The sequence below is a fragment of the Capricornis sumatraensis genome, chromosome X (genome assembly GCF_032405125.1).
Source record: "Capricornis sumatraensis isolate serow.1 chromosome X, serow.2, whole genome shotgun sequence".
Lineage (NCBI taxonomy): Eukaryota > Metazoa > Chordata > Mammalia > Artiodactyla > Bovidae > Capricornis > Capricornis sumatraensis.
Window position 1 is genome coordinate 112109278 of NC_091092.1, and position 15997 is coordinate 112125274.

General features: G+C 38.3%; 1 protein-coding gene across 1 annotated transcript in view; it reads left to right on the forward strand.

The window, feature by feature from the left end:
• DMD (dystrophin) overlaps positions 1-15997 on the forward strand; it is a 1795368-nt gene that overhangs the window by 1218048 nt on the left and 561323 nt on the right. Inside the window, exon 49 of the mRNA XM_068961890.1 lies at positions 8508-8662. Within this exon, the coding sequence (XP_068817991.1) occupies positions 8508-8662 (155 nt within the window). The remainder of the gene's footprint in view (positions 1-8507; positions 8663-15997) is intronic.

Genomic DNA, 15997 nt, shown 5'->3' on the forward strand with positions numbered 1-15997 from the left:
AATATTTGCAAATCATCTATCTGATAAGACTTGTATGCAGAATACTTAAAGAACTCTTAAACCTCAGCAAGAACAAGAAAGACTCAATCATAAATCAGCAAAGGATTTTTAAAACATTTTTTCAAAGATGTACAAATGGCTAATAAGCACACAAAGTGATGGTTAACATCTTTTGTCATAAAGAAAATACAAATGAAAACCACAATGAGATAACCACTTCATACACTCTAGGGTCACACTTGAGTAGGTATGTCAGTCAGGATAGGCTAAGTTATGCCACACTAACAAACTATCCCAAATCTAGAGACAACACAAAGTTTGTGTTTTATTCATTTTATATGTCAAGTATAGATTCACAAGGGCATTCTACTTAGCTTACTCAGGGACTGCAGCTGATGAGAGCAGCATCTTGATACATACTTCCAAGATCAAAGAGTCAGAAACACAATGAATGAAGTCATTTACTCTTAAACTGCCTACCTGAAACTGGTATGTAGACAAAATCAGTTGTTACTATCCCCAGTTCAGTGGGGATGCGATATGTGATCATCTGGTATGAAAAAAAGCACTGAATGTTTATGAACAGTAATGTATGTAGTATACCATAGTAGGCTCATGGGATTTGAAAATAGCCATGGAGATGCTACTTTCTGGGAATGTGTTCTCTGGTGTTCTGTCTGGAATCATTTCTACTCAACCAAATCCACACCCTCTCAACCAGACTTCTCTTAGATGCCTGGGGTAGCTGGGTGATTTGTTCATTACAACATTGCTTCAGCCTTTTAATAAAGTCAGCAAATTAAAGAAAGAGCACAGATAAAGAGAATGCTTTCCAAAATGTCATAATGAAATTAAGGTAATGAAGCACTTGGAGGGCTCTCCTCCCTTCTTTTTGTATAAAGCTTATTCCAAAGAAGCTGGAAGAGAAATGGGGCCTGAAAGTAACGAAGGGGAAAAATAAATTGTATGCCATTAGTTTAATTATAAAAATTCATTACATGAAGCCATGTAAGACAGAAAATAATGGAACTCTAATGGGTTGGCCGATAACACATTTACTAGCCTGCTCTCAGCTTGTAGTCATTGTCAAAAGGACAAAAAAGTAGCAACTTTGGTATGTAGTCCTCAAAGCTGTTGAAAAGATGAATCATGTCCAGTAAGCTGGAAAATGAGGGCTGTTTTTTTCAAATAGTATTCCCTGTATAGACTGTTACTTTCTGAAACAGTGTTGTTTGGTAATGTCAGAGGTTTAGTAGATGAGTCTTGAAGTTAATGGTGAAAGGCTTTACTTTTGAAATGGCTTCCTTACAGATATTTTAACATTTCTATTATATATCCATAAAGAGGTTTTATAGGTCATTTTAATTCACACAAACAAGAAAGAAATTGTATTTCTTTTTCCCAATAAATATGTATAGAACTTTAATTCATACTCAGGAGTAAACTGTTTAGTGATTTTTTTAAATAAAATAAATATGTATTTTTTGCTGTCTCTGTTTGGCAATGTGTTACTTTATTATACATAATAATTTTCCAATCATGCTGTAATCATCAAGGAGACTATTTTATATTCTTCAAAATCCAATTATAATAAATCCAACCGTCTTCCTTAAATTCTTTCATGTGGAAGCATATCTTCTTTAAGTAGATTGAACCCTGAATTTGAAAGCCAAGAAAACTACATTTTTGTGATGTCTCTTTCACTGACAAGCTATGTCACCTTCATCAAGTCACTTAACCTTTTAGAGGTTTTACACAAGAAGAAGGTGTTGCAGGAAGAGGAGTCCCTTCCAGGGCCCAAGAGTGGGCTCTTGTCTAATGCTTGGAAATGAATTGTCCGAGAAGACTTCTGTGCTGACAAAGCAAGAGACTTTATTGGGAAGTGGTGCCTGAGTAGAGAGAGCAGGAGGGTAAGGGAACCCAGGAGAACTGCTCTGCCACGTGACTCATGGTCCTGGGTTTTATGGTGATGGGATTAGTTTGGGGGTTGTCTCTGGCCAATCACTCTGACTCAGGGTTCTTCCTGGTGGCATGCACATTGCTTAACCAAGATGGACTCCAACAAGGAGGATTCTGGGAGATTGGTAGGACATGTGGCATCTCCTTTTTACCTTTCCTGAATTCTTCCTGTTGGCAGTGGCTTGTTCTGTGTTCCTTACCAGGACTTCCAGTCCTAAAATGACTCATGCAAATGGTTACTATGGTGCCTGACCAGGGTAAGCAGTTTCAGTCAGTGTTTCCCCTCACAAAGGGAGACAGAGGAAAGGAGGTAGCAAAAGATGAAAGTGGATATTTATGTAAGGATCATATATTTGAGGGAGAGGTCATATACCCAAGGAGGGACATTTGAACTTCATCTTGTAGATAACAGGGAGCCATTGAAAGGTTTAACAGAGGTGTAATGTGGTTAGTATTTGTATTTTAAAAAGATTGCTTGAGCAGCTATCCAAGGATGGAAGGTCTGGTTTGAAAGTAAAAGGAGGGAACCAATAAAAAAGGTTATTGCAAAGTCCAAGTAAGAGGTGATGAGGGCTTAAATTAAGGCAGTAGCCATGGAGGTGGAACATTTGGATATAAGGGCACATTGTGATATAACTTCCTTATGGGTTTGCTCCAGCCTCCTTCACCAGCTGAGGATCAGCCTACACTACAGGAGAAGAAGGTTGGGCTAGGGACAGAATCTTCATGAATACCCACATTAAGGGACAGGCAGAAAAAGGAAAACTTGAGCCTTTAGAGTATAGAGAGGACACCCAAAGAGAGGGGACCAGGAAGGATAGAGCCTCAAGAAGGACAGAGCAGTCAGTAGCACCAGTTGCTGTCTGGAAATCAAGTAAATAAGAACCTAGAACTGTCCACAGACATTGATCATTGCTGACTGAATTGGTTAACTATTTTCGCAAAAATGTGGCATGACAACCTCATGACACTATTAGCATACAACTATAAGCATGTATTTCTTAAGTTTGCAGCTTGTCTGGGTGACATTGCCGCACATAGCAGGTTGAGTGGAGTGCCTCTCCGTCACATGTCACTCATCCTTCTCCAGTGATGGGCAGGCCAGCTCACTACGTGTTTGATAATGGCAGCTGTGCAGAAGGGCCAGCCCCAATGCAGAAGCACGTTTTCAGCCTCTGCTTGTGTCATGCCTGTTAACATACCACTAGACTTAGGCAAAACAAGTCATATGGCCAAGCTCATTGTCAAGGCCGGGAAGGTCAGTTGTGCCTTTTGTAGCAGAAAATTCAAAGTCACACGGCAAAGGACATGGATACAAGGTGGGGTAAAGAACTGAGGTCAGTAATCCGATTTGCCACAGTGACTTCCTTCAGAATAGTTTTACTGAGGTGGCAGTGGCAGAAGCCTGATTTTGATGGATTGTGCAGTGGCGGGAATGTAATCAAATTGAGGCAATGAATGAGTGAGTATTCGCCTTTTGAGGAGCTTAACTGTGAAGGGAAAGAAAATGATAGCAGATTTTGTTGCTGGTTAAAGATGGGGAAGAGGCTCATGTTTGAAAGCTGTGGAGAAGGATCTTGCAGAGAGGAAAGAGGCTGAAAAGACAAAAAAGGGAGTGCATGGAGGAATAGGAGCAGGAGTGTCAAGTTGGAGGAAACAGTGTCCTTCAGCACAAGTCAGCTCTTCCCCTGAGACTGGAGAGAAATTTATGCTTGATGTTAAATTGTGTGTACTCAGTCACTCAGTCGTGTCTGACTCTTTGCAGTCCCACGGACTGTAGCCTGCCAGGCTTCTCTGTTCATGGGATTCTTTAGGCAAGAATACTGGTGTGGGTTGCCGTGCCCTCCTCCAGGGGATCTTCCTGACCCAGAGACCGAACCCAAGTCTCCCACACTGGCAGGCAATTCTTTACCACTGAGCCACCAGGGAAGCATGCGGAGGGGGTTTGGTGGATGCATAGTGCAGATACACATGGCACAGTGCCTGGAGAGAGGCAGCCAAAGGGCAGAGAAGATTTTCTATATTTAAATTTGTCTTGTCTTGCCTTAAAATGTGAGCTTTATTTCACACAAGCAATTTGATTTTGATTTTGAGCTCATAACACACCTAAGGCGTAAGCAGTATAAGGAGCCCCATCCTGTTTTACAGACAACAAAGCTGGAACCCAAAAGGTTGAAGGCTTTAAGATCAAACTGCAAGACAATGGCCAGTCCAGACTCCCTGGGAAGATGCCTTTTCATTACTCTACATGGCTTTTCATGATGTTCCTTTGAGTGAGAGCCATTAAAATTTTTTTAAATCAAGTTCACCTAAAACAAACCTGAAGTTCACTTGTGGGTGAACATCCCCAAACACGTTTGATAAGAATACTTAAACAATACTCAGCTTGAAAGTTCTAATTGTAGGTCTGCATACTCACAGCTTCCCGGGTGACTCAGTGGTAAATAACATCGCCTGCCAATGCAGGAGATGCAAGAGATGTAGGTTCAATCCCTGAGTCGGGAAGATCCCCTGGAAAAGGGCATGGCAACCCACTCCAGTATTCTTGCCTGGGAAATTCCATGGACAGAGGAGCCTGGTGGGCTACAGTCTATGGGGTCACAAAGAGTCAGACACAACTGAACACACACACATACTGCAAACTCACATTTATCTTCTAAATTAAAGGGAGTCTTTTAGAGGTACGGCATTGTAGACAGTGTCTATGAGGTAGTGGGTCCCTTTCTTTCATTGAATGGAGGCTCACTGTGGTGGCTGTAGTGTGGCTCATTAAAAATAGCAGTAGCAGTAGTGGTAGTAGTAGTAGTGATTATAACTAATACTTTTTTAATGCTTTGGGTATACCAGGCACCACTCTCTTTTCCCTGGGTTTTACAAATTCATCCTCATATTAATCCTTCAAGGTAATAAATACTGTTAATATACATATTTAATAAAGGGGGAAACTGAGGCACAGAGAGCATAATTAATTTTCCCATTTGTCACATCATGAGTAAATGATCAAGTCAGGATTCAGAGCCAGCAGGCTCATTCTGTTGCCCAAGCTCTTAAATACTCTTTCCCTTCCTCCTTTGTTTTCTCCCATGTTGGGTCAATGTTCCTAAAAAGAGTTCTGACAAAGAAAACAGAGAAGGTAAATGTTAAAAAATTTGTATACTCAAAATTCTTGAATTCAACTTGTGCCATAATCCATAATCATTTTCTCTGTCTAAAATACTGTGTAAATACAGAGTACATATTGTGGCAGCATCATATGAGGTTTGAATATGAAAATTTCTTCCCTGGTTGGGGACACAGTCTTATAAAAATTGAGCATTTTCTATTCTTCATAGAAAACACACACACAGGCCTCCAAAATCATCTTTTTTTAATAAGCTAGTGCTCACAGTATTTTAAATTTCTTCATACACCATGATCACCACACAATTCCCTGTAGAGTATACCATTGTAAATGGAATTCAGAAGGAAAAAGAATGTGTGTGAATTCCATTGTATTTTGAATTTACACTTCTGTGGTCTGGCCTTGTCCCAGGACTGAATTTCACCGTAGTAGGCAAAGCTGATCAAGGTCATTGTTCATGTTGTGAATGATACTTGGCTAAAGCCCAAGGTGATCAACATAATAATACCTTAGGAAGAAGGGAAACCTGTCTGTTCTGTCTTTAAGGGAGAAAAGGGGGCTGCCTTGAGAACCTTTGAGTTTAGATAAGGGCCTAAGCCCTGTCAACGTGAGTCAAGGTCAGTGGGATTTTTTTCTTTTTAATCCTACATCACAGCAAAACCTGAGCAGTATGCAGTGAAGGGCAGCATTCAGTCAAGATTTCCTTAGGTATAAAAATTTAAATTTCAGTGTGAATACAAATTTGAAGCAAAATATATGGCCTGTGTATTCTTCTCTTTCAAGCATTAAAGTATACAAAAAAAACTCTGGTTTGAAGTCAACCCTTACTGTTTTATTACCTTTTCCTATGAAGTCTCTAATTAAATTTTACCCTGCTATGTCCTTCAAGATTCTGGAAAATTCCAGCATACTTTTCAACTTCTACTTTTGGAATTTTTTATGATCTATAGATTCAAACCAAAGAATATATCTCTTATATCTAAACTTTCAAGTAGTTACCCATGAGTGAGAGTTGACTTCCATGATTGGCTTTCCTGGATAAAATAAATGATTTTAATTATGCTTATTAAAATTATAATTAGCGTTTTATATTGCTAAATCTCCGGGAGGAGGAAATGCCAACCCACTCCAGTATTCCTGCCTGAAAGTTCCCATGGACAGAGGAGCCTGGTGGGCTACAGTCCAAAGGATTGCAAAGACTTGGACATGACTGAGCAACTAATAAGTGTGCACACATTGCTAAATCTCTACAGATGCACTCTTGGTTCATAATAGGTGATTTTTTAGCATTTGCATTTTTCTTCAAAAGGAATTACTTTACAAAAAGGTAACTAAGTTATCAGTGTCAGTTTTGTAGTTTCTTATGCTGCCAATTAGAGATTTAATAGATGATTGATAATAAGCTCTTCTTTTAAGCTCTGAATACCATCTTATGGATAAGGGCCAATTGGGCTTTCATATCTTAGTGTACATTACTTTTAACACTGTAGGTTAAAAGTGGCTTAAGTGAAGAGGGAAAGGGGAAAAGGTAATTTCGTACTGTTAGAAATTTCTAGAAAGACAGTCTTTGGTGTGTGTGTGTTTCACCTCAGAAAGGCTTTTGTCCAGTGTGAGGCTATAAAAGTGGAAAAGGGGTTTATAAGGAGAAGCGGGTATTCCACAAAGTTAAATTTTAATTACTTTGTAGTACAGTGACTATACTCTATACCTTTAAAAATTGTCTCTCTTTTTATAGCAAAACTTATTGATGCTCGCTTTAGTTGGTTGCTGCTAGTTCAGTTATCTGGGTCTATTTGCTGTTTGCAATAAATGCAATTTTTTTTTTTTTTAAATTCTAGAATAGACTGTTCTAATTAACTGAGAAATGCCAGATTGCATAGTGACTATACATTTTCAAGGAACAGGAGTCTACTCAAATATACTGAAACTATGCTGAAAGTACTAGTATCTGATTTTCATCATCATAAACCGTATTAACATAAAAGAACACATACTAAAACAAGAGCAATTACTGTTTTCACAAACAACACTTAGTTTCAATTTTCTCGTTTCTCCTTCCAGTTCATGTCAATGTACTCTTACAGATTTAAGAAATATAGTGAAGATAGAAATTGTGTTCTGTTTTTGTCCTTAGGATTTCTGTGCACATTTACTACATATTAGACCCTTGGGTTGATGTATTGTCTTATTTTAATGTCCTCTCATTAAACATTGAAATTGTTTCTCATTTTTTACTATCTTAGTTAATGAAGATCTTTATTCCTATAGCATAGTTCTTTTAAATATTTTACTAGGACAAAATATTAAAATTAGATTACTGAGTCAATGGGAATAAGCATTTGTATTTCACTTGATATATATTGTCAAACTGTCCTAATAGATACCATTCCCAGAAATAGTATATGAATGTGCTAGTTTGGCTACAGTCTTTCCAGCTTTGGATTTTATTTTTTTAAACTTAATTGGTGTCAAATTGTAATAGTCTATGTTTTTCATTTATTAGAAAGTTGATTTTTTCTTTTTCTATAAAAATAGCTGTTAATTCTTTTTCTTGTTAGAATTACCTGTTATTATTCCTTTGTCCATTTAACCCACCATGTTGGATTTGGTATAACTGTCTTACTAATTTAATAATACTATAATGTTTACAAGCCTCTCCCATGCATTTGAAGCAATGTTTAATAGAAATGTGGGGTTAATATGCATCCAAATGAGCCTATCATTGGTTTATTTCTTTCTTTGGTATATGATATTTCAAGTGATAAAATAGTGATACATGCTTTGATAATACTCAATTGTTAAAGATAATAAAAGAAAACATAGATCATTTGGTTTAACACAATTTATATATTTAAATTTTTATTCTGATTTTAAAGTAGAATAGTTGTAAGTATTATGAATAAGCTGATCGTTTAAAGAAGTTCAAAACAAGAATAACAGCATTTTTTTTTTTTTGAAGCTCAATATTTTCTGTATGCAACTTTAGTTGAGTGCCAGTAGATGGCACTAATTACATAAACAATTCAACAAGTTAATGACGGGGGGGGGGCGGTAAATACATGTGTTATTTTTTTCTGTTCAAATTTTGGTATATGTCATATATTCAACAATGATTTGGGAGCTTATTTTTACAGTTTGTTCTCTCCCATGATAAAAAGACAATTAAGCCAAGTTTGTTTCCAATTAATTGCTACTAAATTGAAATACCTGATACTGAGTATTGCTCAAGATGCTGCATTTGAAAACTTTTGTCATGAAAAGTGGGTTAGCTTATATTGTCAAGATTGACTAAACCACACAGGGTCAGTGAAAAGCAGTCATGCAGACACGCTCTGACCCAAAGATTCAGAAGTTACTTATGAGAAAGTCCAACTAGAGATTTCAGAGAAAAGTGACATTCATTCTCTTTTTCCATGTGCATCTATAGCAGTTGGCCAAAGACCTCCGCCAGTGGCAGATAAATGTAGATGTGGCAAATGACTTGGCACTGAAACTTCTCCGGGATTATTCTGCAGATGATACCCGAAAAGTACACATGATAACAGAGAACATCAATGCCTCTTGGGCAAGCATTCATAAAAGGTATGAACGCCATTATTTCTAAAACTATTTGCTGACTTCCATGATGGGGTGGTAACCCTGGGTGGACAATGCAGACTTGCTTTCCCATCCTGCTAACCTGGGGCTTGCAAGGATCCAAGATGAGAAATGCCAACTAAACTCACATTCTTTCTCAAGTCCTCTTATTTTAAAGATGAAGATTGGTGAAATCAAATGACTTGCCCACAGTCAGAAAGGTAGTGACATAGCTGTGCAATTAGACAAAAATAAAAGGTGGATTTGTAGGTAGATGAGCCATTTACCAGTCTGCTTTGAGAACTCTATCCAAAGAAATATTGTTCTACTCCATCACGACACATACTGCCCCATCTTTAATCTGCAAGTACGTCATTTTGGGGTTCATGATGGAGTTACAGCTACCGATGGTGCCATCAATGTATCTCACTCTGTGTACCCAATGGGAAAATTTGTGCAGTGTAACATGACTCATAATTTCATTTCCCATTATATACCTAATGACAATCAATGGCTCTTAGAGACACCATCTCTTCAAACTAGGTCCTGTCTCTATATTATCTAGTCTTAACCCCTTGGGCTTTTCTTTCATTAGCATTATCCTAATTATATTAATAAAATTATAAACAAAAACATGAATTATGTAACTAATTGATAAATGATTGTCCTTCACGTTGGTCTAAACTCCTTGAGGACAAAGGCTATCTTTCTTATTTGACATATCCTGAAGCAGGTGATACAGTAGGGAGCTGGTAAACATTTGTGTTTTTCTAATTGAAATGTAGCTGATGTACCATGTTATGTTAGTTTCTGATAAACTACCTAGTAATTTGACATTTGCACATATTATGAAATGATCATTATGATAAGTCTAGTAACCATCTGTCCCCATACAAATGTTATAACATTATAATAATGTTATTCACTATATTCCTTGTACTGTATGTTATATCCCTATTGCTTATTTATTTTATAACTGGAGATTTATACCTCTTAATCCCCTGCACTTATTTCACCCCTTTACCTCTTCTTCCCTTCTGACAACCACCCATTTGTTCTCTGGCTATATGACTCTGTTTTCATTATGTTTTGTCTGTTTCATAGATTCCACATATGAGATCATACAGTATTTGTCTTTGTCTAACTTATTCACTTAGCATGATATCCTCTAGATCCATCCATGCTGTCACAGAGGGCAAGATTCTAATATTTATAGCTGAGTAATATTTCAACCTAGATAGCATATTAAAAAGCAGAGACATTACTTTGCCAACAAAGGTCCATCTAGTCAAAGCTATGGTTTTTCCAGTAGTCATGTATGGATGTAAGAGTTGGACTATAAAGAATGCTGAGCACCAAAGAATTGATGCTTTTGAACTGTGGTGTTGGAGAAGATTCTTGAGAGTCCCTTGGACTGCAAGGAGATCCAACCAGTCCATCCTAAAAGAAATCAGTCCTGAATATTCATTGGAAGGACTGATGTTGAAGCTGAAACTCCAATACTTTGACCACCTGATGCAAAGAACTGACTCATTTGAAAAGACCCTGATGCTGGGAAAGATTGAAGGTGGGAGGAGAAGGGGATGACAGAAGATGAGATGGCATCACCACCTCAATGGACATGAGTTTGAGTAAACTCTGGAAGTTGGTCATGGACAGGGAGGCCTGGTGTACTTCAGTCCATGGGTTTGCAAAGAGTCACATTGAGCGACTGAACTGAACTGACCCAAAAGAATCTGTGATTTGCCAAGCTAATTTGACTCATGCCTCTAAAGTTCTTCCATGTTTCCTTCTCACATACACTCTACGAAAATTCATCCACTTGTGTAGTTTCAGTCTGCTGATGACTATCCATTTATACCATTTGCAGCTGAGAGTCATCTTTGAATTTCAGACCAGCATATCTGATTTACTTCTTTTTATTGTGATGTCCCGTAGGAATTTCAAACTTAATAGCCCCAAAGCTGAACTCATCTTTTTCCTCTTACAACCTCTTTTTCCAGATGCAACCTGCTTCTCTTTCTGCTTCTCCAGGTCTCAGTGTAAGTGCCATTTCCTCCAGGAAGCCTTCCCTGACTACCAACCCCAAAGCCTATACTCTTTTGGCCCCCTGTTATTGTGCTTATCTCACTACCCTGTCCTTAAGTGTTTGCTAGTCTTTGTCTCTAAGGAGAATGTTTATTCTGTGAGGGTATACACAGTGGCTGTTTATCGACCATATTACCTAGCACTTATCTTGACACACAATATCTCCCCACAAAACATTTTTTGGTTAAATAGGGAATTGAACAAACAAACAGACAAAAATAACTGTTAATGTTCTGGTGTGCCAGTAACTCAACACAGAAGAAAAATGTACCTATTAGGATCACTTTCGGTTTCAAGTAACAGAAAACCCAAGTTCAATAGCTTACCTAATGGAGGTCTGTTTCTGTCACTTAAGGAGAAGTTCAGAATTAGGCAGGTGCTGACATGAGCACAGTAGCTCAGCAATGTCAGCCCCGAAGGCTCCTTGTTCTTCTTGGCGTTTCGTTCAGAATATATGCATTCCAGCAGGAAGAAGGGGCAGCAAAAGGGGCAGTGCTGGTGTCAAGAAAATATGGCTTTCCCAGGAACTTTTGGGTCAGAACTATGCCCCCAAACCACCTCCGGTATCTAGGAACTGGGGTTGAGCCAGCCAGTAGGGAGTGTCTGCCATGAAGGGTATAGAAGGAAGAAACTGATCAACTCTCATGGTGTAGCTGGGCAGCATGAAATTCCCTGGAGAGACCACCAGTCAAATCCGAGTAAATACAGTACAGTCATGTAGGTCATATGTTCATGCACAATGCACTCTTGTAGGATTGTCATAACAGTGGACCATTTGGGCTTGGTGTTGGTTCTGGTCACTGTGAAAGGGCACGAGGAGAGCTGGATTCTCTATTGACTAATGATGCCTTTACATGGAAAGTTCACATTCTGTGTATGCTATATGTGTCACCTGCACAGATTAAACCATATTTTACCTGACTCCATCTTCTTATGTTTTATATCCTTATAGATTGTATGCTAGATAGCTAAAGAACAAGAAAACTCTTTATGTGATCTTTTGTATTTTGACCTTTTTATCCAGTATCTCGCCCAGCTAAACCCAGAAGTGAAGGAACATCACCAGCATCACCTAGATTGGTGCTGTTCAGTAGGGTAGACACTAGCCGTAGGTGGCCATTTAAATTCAAATGATTACAATTAAATAAAATTTGAAATTCATTTCTTCCAGCTCATCAGCCACCTACCATGTGCTCAGGAGTCACCAATAGTGAGTGGCTTCCCCATTGAACAGTGCAAAATTGAACATTTCCATCATCACAGAAACTTTTATTGACTGTCCTTCTTTAGATCATCTTTGTTTCCATTCCCCTATGCAGTTTAGCATACATATATAACAATTGCATACCATAATACTTTAAAAAATAGTTTTTGGCATGTTTTGTAAATGAAAAGTATTTCCTTTCAAAGTGGTTCATGTTATTCCATTTCCTTGCTTGTACCTTTGTCTTCTGTTTGTCCATTTTCTAGAGTTGATGTTTAACATCTCAAAAACTACAACTATCCCAGAATATAAACACTTTGACTTTTGTTGTTAATCATATAAACATAATTTTAAAGGAAAAATTATTGATATTTGGGTTTGGGGGAAAAAGTATGTCATGACTTTGAAAAATATCTGTAACCAAGACTTCTTAGGTAGGAGAAACTGTTTTGAAAACATTCTGACTACATCATTTCCCATGGTTCCAGTTTTACCACTGAACACTGATACATTGCCTGCACTGAAACTTTCCATCCATATGGATCAGTTCAGTTCAGTTCAGTCACTCAGTCGTGTCCAACTCTTTCCGATCCCATGAATTGCAGCACACCAGGCCTCCCTGTCCATCACCAACTCCCAGAGTTCACTCAGACTCATGTACATCGAGTCGGTGATGCCATCCAGCCATCTCATCCTCTGTTGTCCCCTTCTCCTCTTGCCCCCAATCCCTCCCAGCATCAGAGTCTTTTCCAATGAATCAACTCTTAGCATGAGGTGACCAAAGTATTGAAGTTTCAGCCTCAGCATCAGTCCTTCCAATGAACACCCAGGACTGGTCTCCCTTAAAATGTACTGGATGGATCACCTTGCAGTCCAAGGTACTCTCAAGAGTCTTCTCCAACACCACAGTTCAAAAGCATCAATTCTTCAGCACTCAGCTTTCTTCACAGTCCAATTCTCACATCCATACATGACCACCGGAAAAACCATAGCCTTGACTAGACGGACCTTTGTTGGCAAAGTAATATCTCTGCTTTTTAATATGCTATCTAGGTTGGTCATTGGAGAAGGCAATGGCACCCCACTCCAGCACTCTTGCCTGGAAAATCCCATGGATGGAGGAGCCTGGAAGGCTGCAGTCCATGGGGTCGCTGAGGGTCAGACACAACTGAGCGACTTCACTTTCACTTTTCACTTTCATGCATTGGAGAAGGAAATGCCAACCCACTCCAGTGTTCTTGCCTGGAGAATCCCAGGGATGGGGGAGCCTGGTGGGCTGCCGTCTATGGGGTTGCATAGAGTCGGACACGACTGAAGTGACTTAGCAGCAGCAGCAGGTTGGTCATAACTTTCCTTCCAAGGAGTAAGCATATTTTAATTTCAACATATACAAAAACTTTGTGCATTTGGAAGCCTACATAAAGCAATAAAATCTTTACTTCAGTTTAAAATTTTTGAATGTTAAATAAGGTACAAAAAAGTATTACTCAGAAGTACTTTACTTTGGTATCATATACTGGCAAGCTGTAGTTCCAAGACATAATCAAAAGCAAAAACAAGCTAATTTTGTTTTGTAGTTTAGTGTTCAACTTAAGTTTATTAATTGGTTAGAGGAATCTTCAAATTCTATACTGACTTTGATGGGATCTTTAATTACCATTTTATACAGAGAAATACAAATAGCCACATGGACCTAAAATGACTTAATCTAGCATTCATGAATATTTTAAAAAGCTGCTTCTCATGTAAATCCTATACTTTGGCAATTCATAACAGAACATAGATCATCATTGTGACATGTGTAGGAAAATATTTTGTTTCCCTGATCATATGCCGTATAGATATGCCGTTAACATATAAAGCCAGAAATGTGGGCCTTTGCAAGTTCATTTCTTTTCCTTCACTCTCTGTGAATAGATATGAATTGGTGAATAAGATGATATTAGATGTGATATTACATATTATTATGAGAAGCCTCTAAGGATTAGATTTCAAGGACTGCCATCTGGCTGATGACTTTATGATGACACTGTCATGAGATTTCATTTCCTTATTTCTGTTCCAGGATCACTCTTTAAACAAGAAATGAGCATTAACTCTGAATTGTCTGTCTGTAGCTATAGGAGGACTTCTCCAGCTACTTCAGCAAGGAGCAAACTCATCAAGTAGAGGGACTGGTCCTAATACCAGCAAGTTCAGCATGACTGGCAGTCCTTCACAAAAGCTCCCAGATACCTGAGAAATCTCTCTAGGTTTTAAGAAAGATTTAACATGTATTTGTGTGCATGTATAAGTGTGTATATGCATATTCATGAATATATATGCACATATGCTATCCCTAAAATTGCATTTCAGTATTCTCCTGTCCACTTTAATAATATGCTTCAAATGTTCATAATTACAATTAAAAGTTGAAAAGCTGAAGGATTATCATCTGTGTTCTTCATCTTTGGCAACAATGAAGCCCTTGTAAATCACTCCTTGCTTCTCTATTTCTAGGTCTTTTTTTCTTTTTCACTTTAAAGAAGGAAGAAAAGGGAGAAAAAATTGAGCCCTATATTGTGTGCACCAAAGAGCTACTGTAACTGAGTACTGGATCTCCTCTTTCACATCTTTCAGCATATTTGTTTTAGTAACCATTCTGCTTTTTTTCTCTGGGATTTTTCAATTTCTTCTTTCTTCTTGCTTCTCCCCTTCAGCCAACCATCATGTTCAAGTTTCCCTCATCCTAAAAGAACTTTTTTAGGATACCAACGTTTCTATCCAGCTATCCTTGTTTCCCCTTTACCACCAAAAAATTTTAAAGCAACAATTGGCATTATTATTTCCTATTCTTCAGCTTCCAGTTATGCTTCAACCCACTTCAATCTGGCTTCCCTTACACTACCACTTTCCTGAAGCAAGGACTCATTAAGATTGTCAAAAATTTTTATGATAGCTAGTTGCCCTGTTTTAATTTATCCATCTACTTGACTTCATTTTAACCTTGGTTCAGCTTATCAACTCTACTAGTTGAAACTTTCCCTTCTTTGATTTCCAAAACAATATTATTTTGTGATTCTATTTCTCTAGTAATACAGTAAGCATGAAGTGCATGGTGCAATGCCTAGCACATAGCAACAGCTCAGTAAATGTCATCTATCATAAACATTTTAAAAATTCATTCACTCAGTGAATATTTTAGTGCTGGGTATGTGCTCAGTAGGCTCAGTTCTTGGTCCAAGGTATACTGCAGAGAAAAGCCCTCCCCTCATGAAACTTACATCCTGGGAAGGAAGTGAGAAACAGACATTAAAAATTAAAATAGTTAAATGTATGGGATATAAGATTGTGATAAGTGCAACGTGGAAACATAAAGAGGGCAAGCAGTTGAGAATGTGTGTATGAGTGAGCATGGGGTGGAAGAGAAGGGTCATTACTTAAGTATGGTGGTTAATAAAGATCTCAGTAAAAGGGTGAGGTTTAAGCAAAACCTAAAGAACCTAAGGAAGTGAACCCTGTAGACTGTTGGAAGAAAAACCGTACAGGAGGGTTCTAATAACTGGAAATCCTCTGAGACAGGCGTATGCTTGGCTGGTTGAAGGAACCTTAATGAAGCCTGTATGATAGTAATGGGTCAAGCAAACAAGAGTGCAGTAGACAAGGCATTCAGAGAGGTGAGAAGAATCTGATTACATTGAGCCTTATAGGCCCCTCCATGGACTTTTGCTTTTACTCTGAATGAAATGGGAGTCATTGGAGGGTTTTGAGCAAAGGAATAGCATCTTTAACCTCTCTGGCCCCTCTGCAATAACAGACTGAAGGAAAGCAGTGAAACCATTAGGAGACTGTTGTCATAATTCATTCAAAAGACAACTATGATTTGGACCAGAATATGAGAGGTGAATGTGGTAAGAAATGGTTGACTTCTATGATATTTTAGGACACAGCCCAAAAGGTTTTGTAATGGTTTAGATTTAGGTATGGAAAAGAGGCATCAAGGAAGACTATGGAGTTTTTATCCTGAGCAACTGGAAGATGGGAGACTCACTGAGATGGAGGAGGCTCTA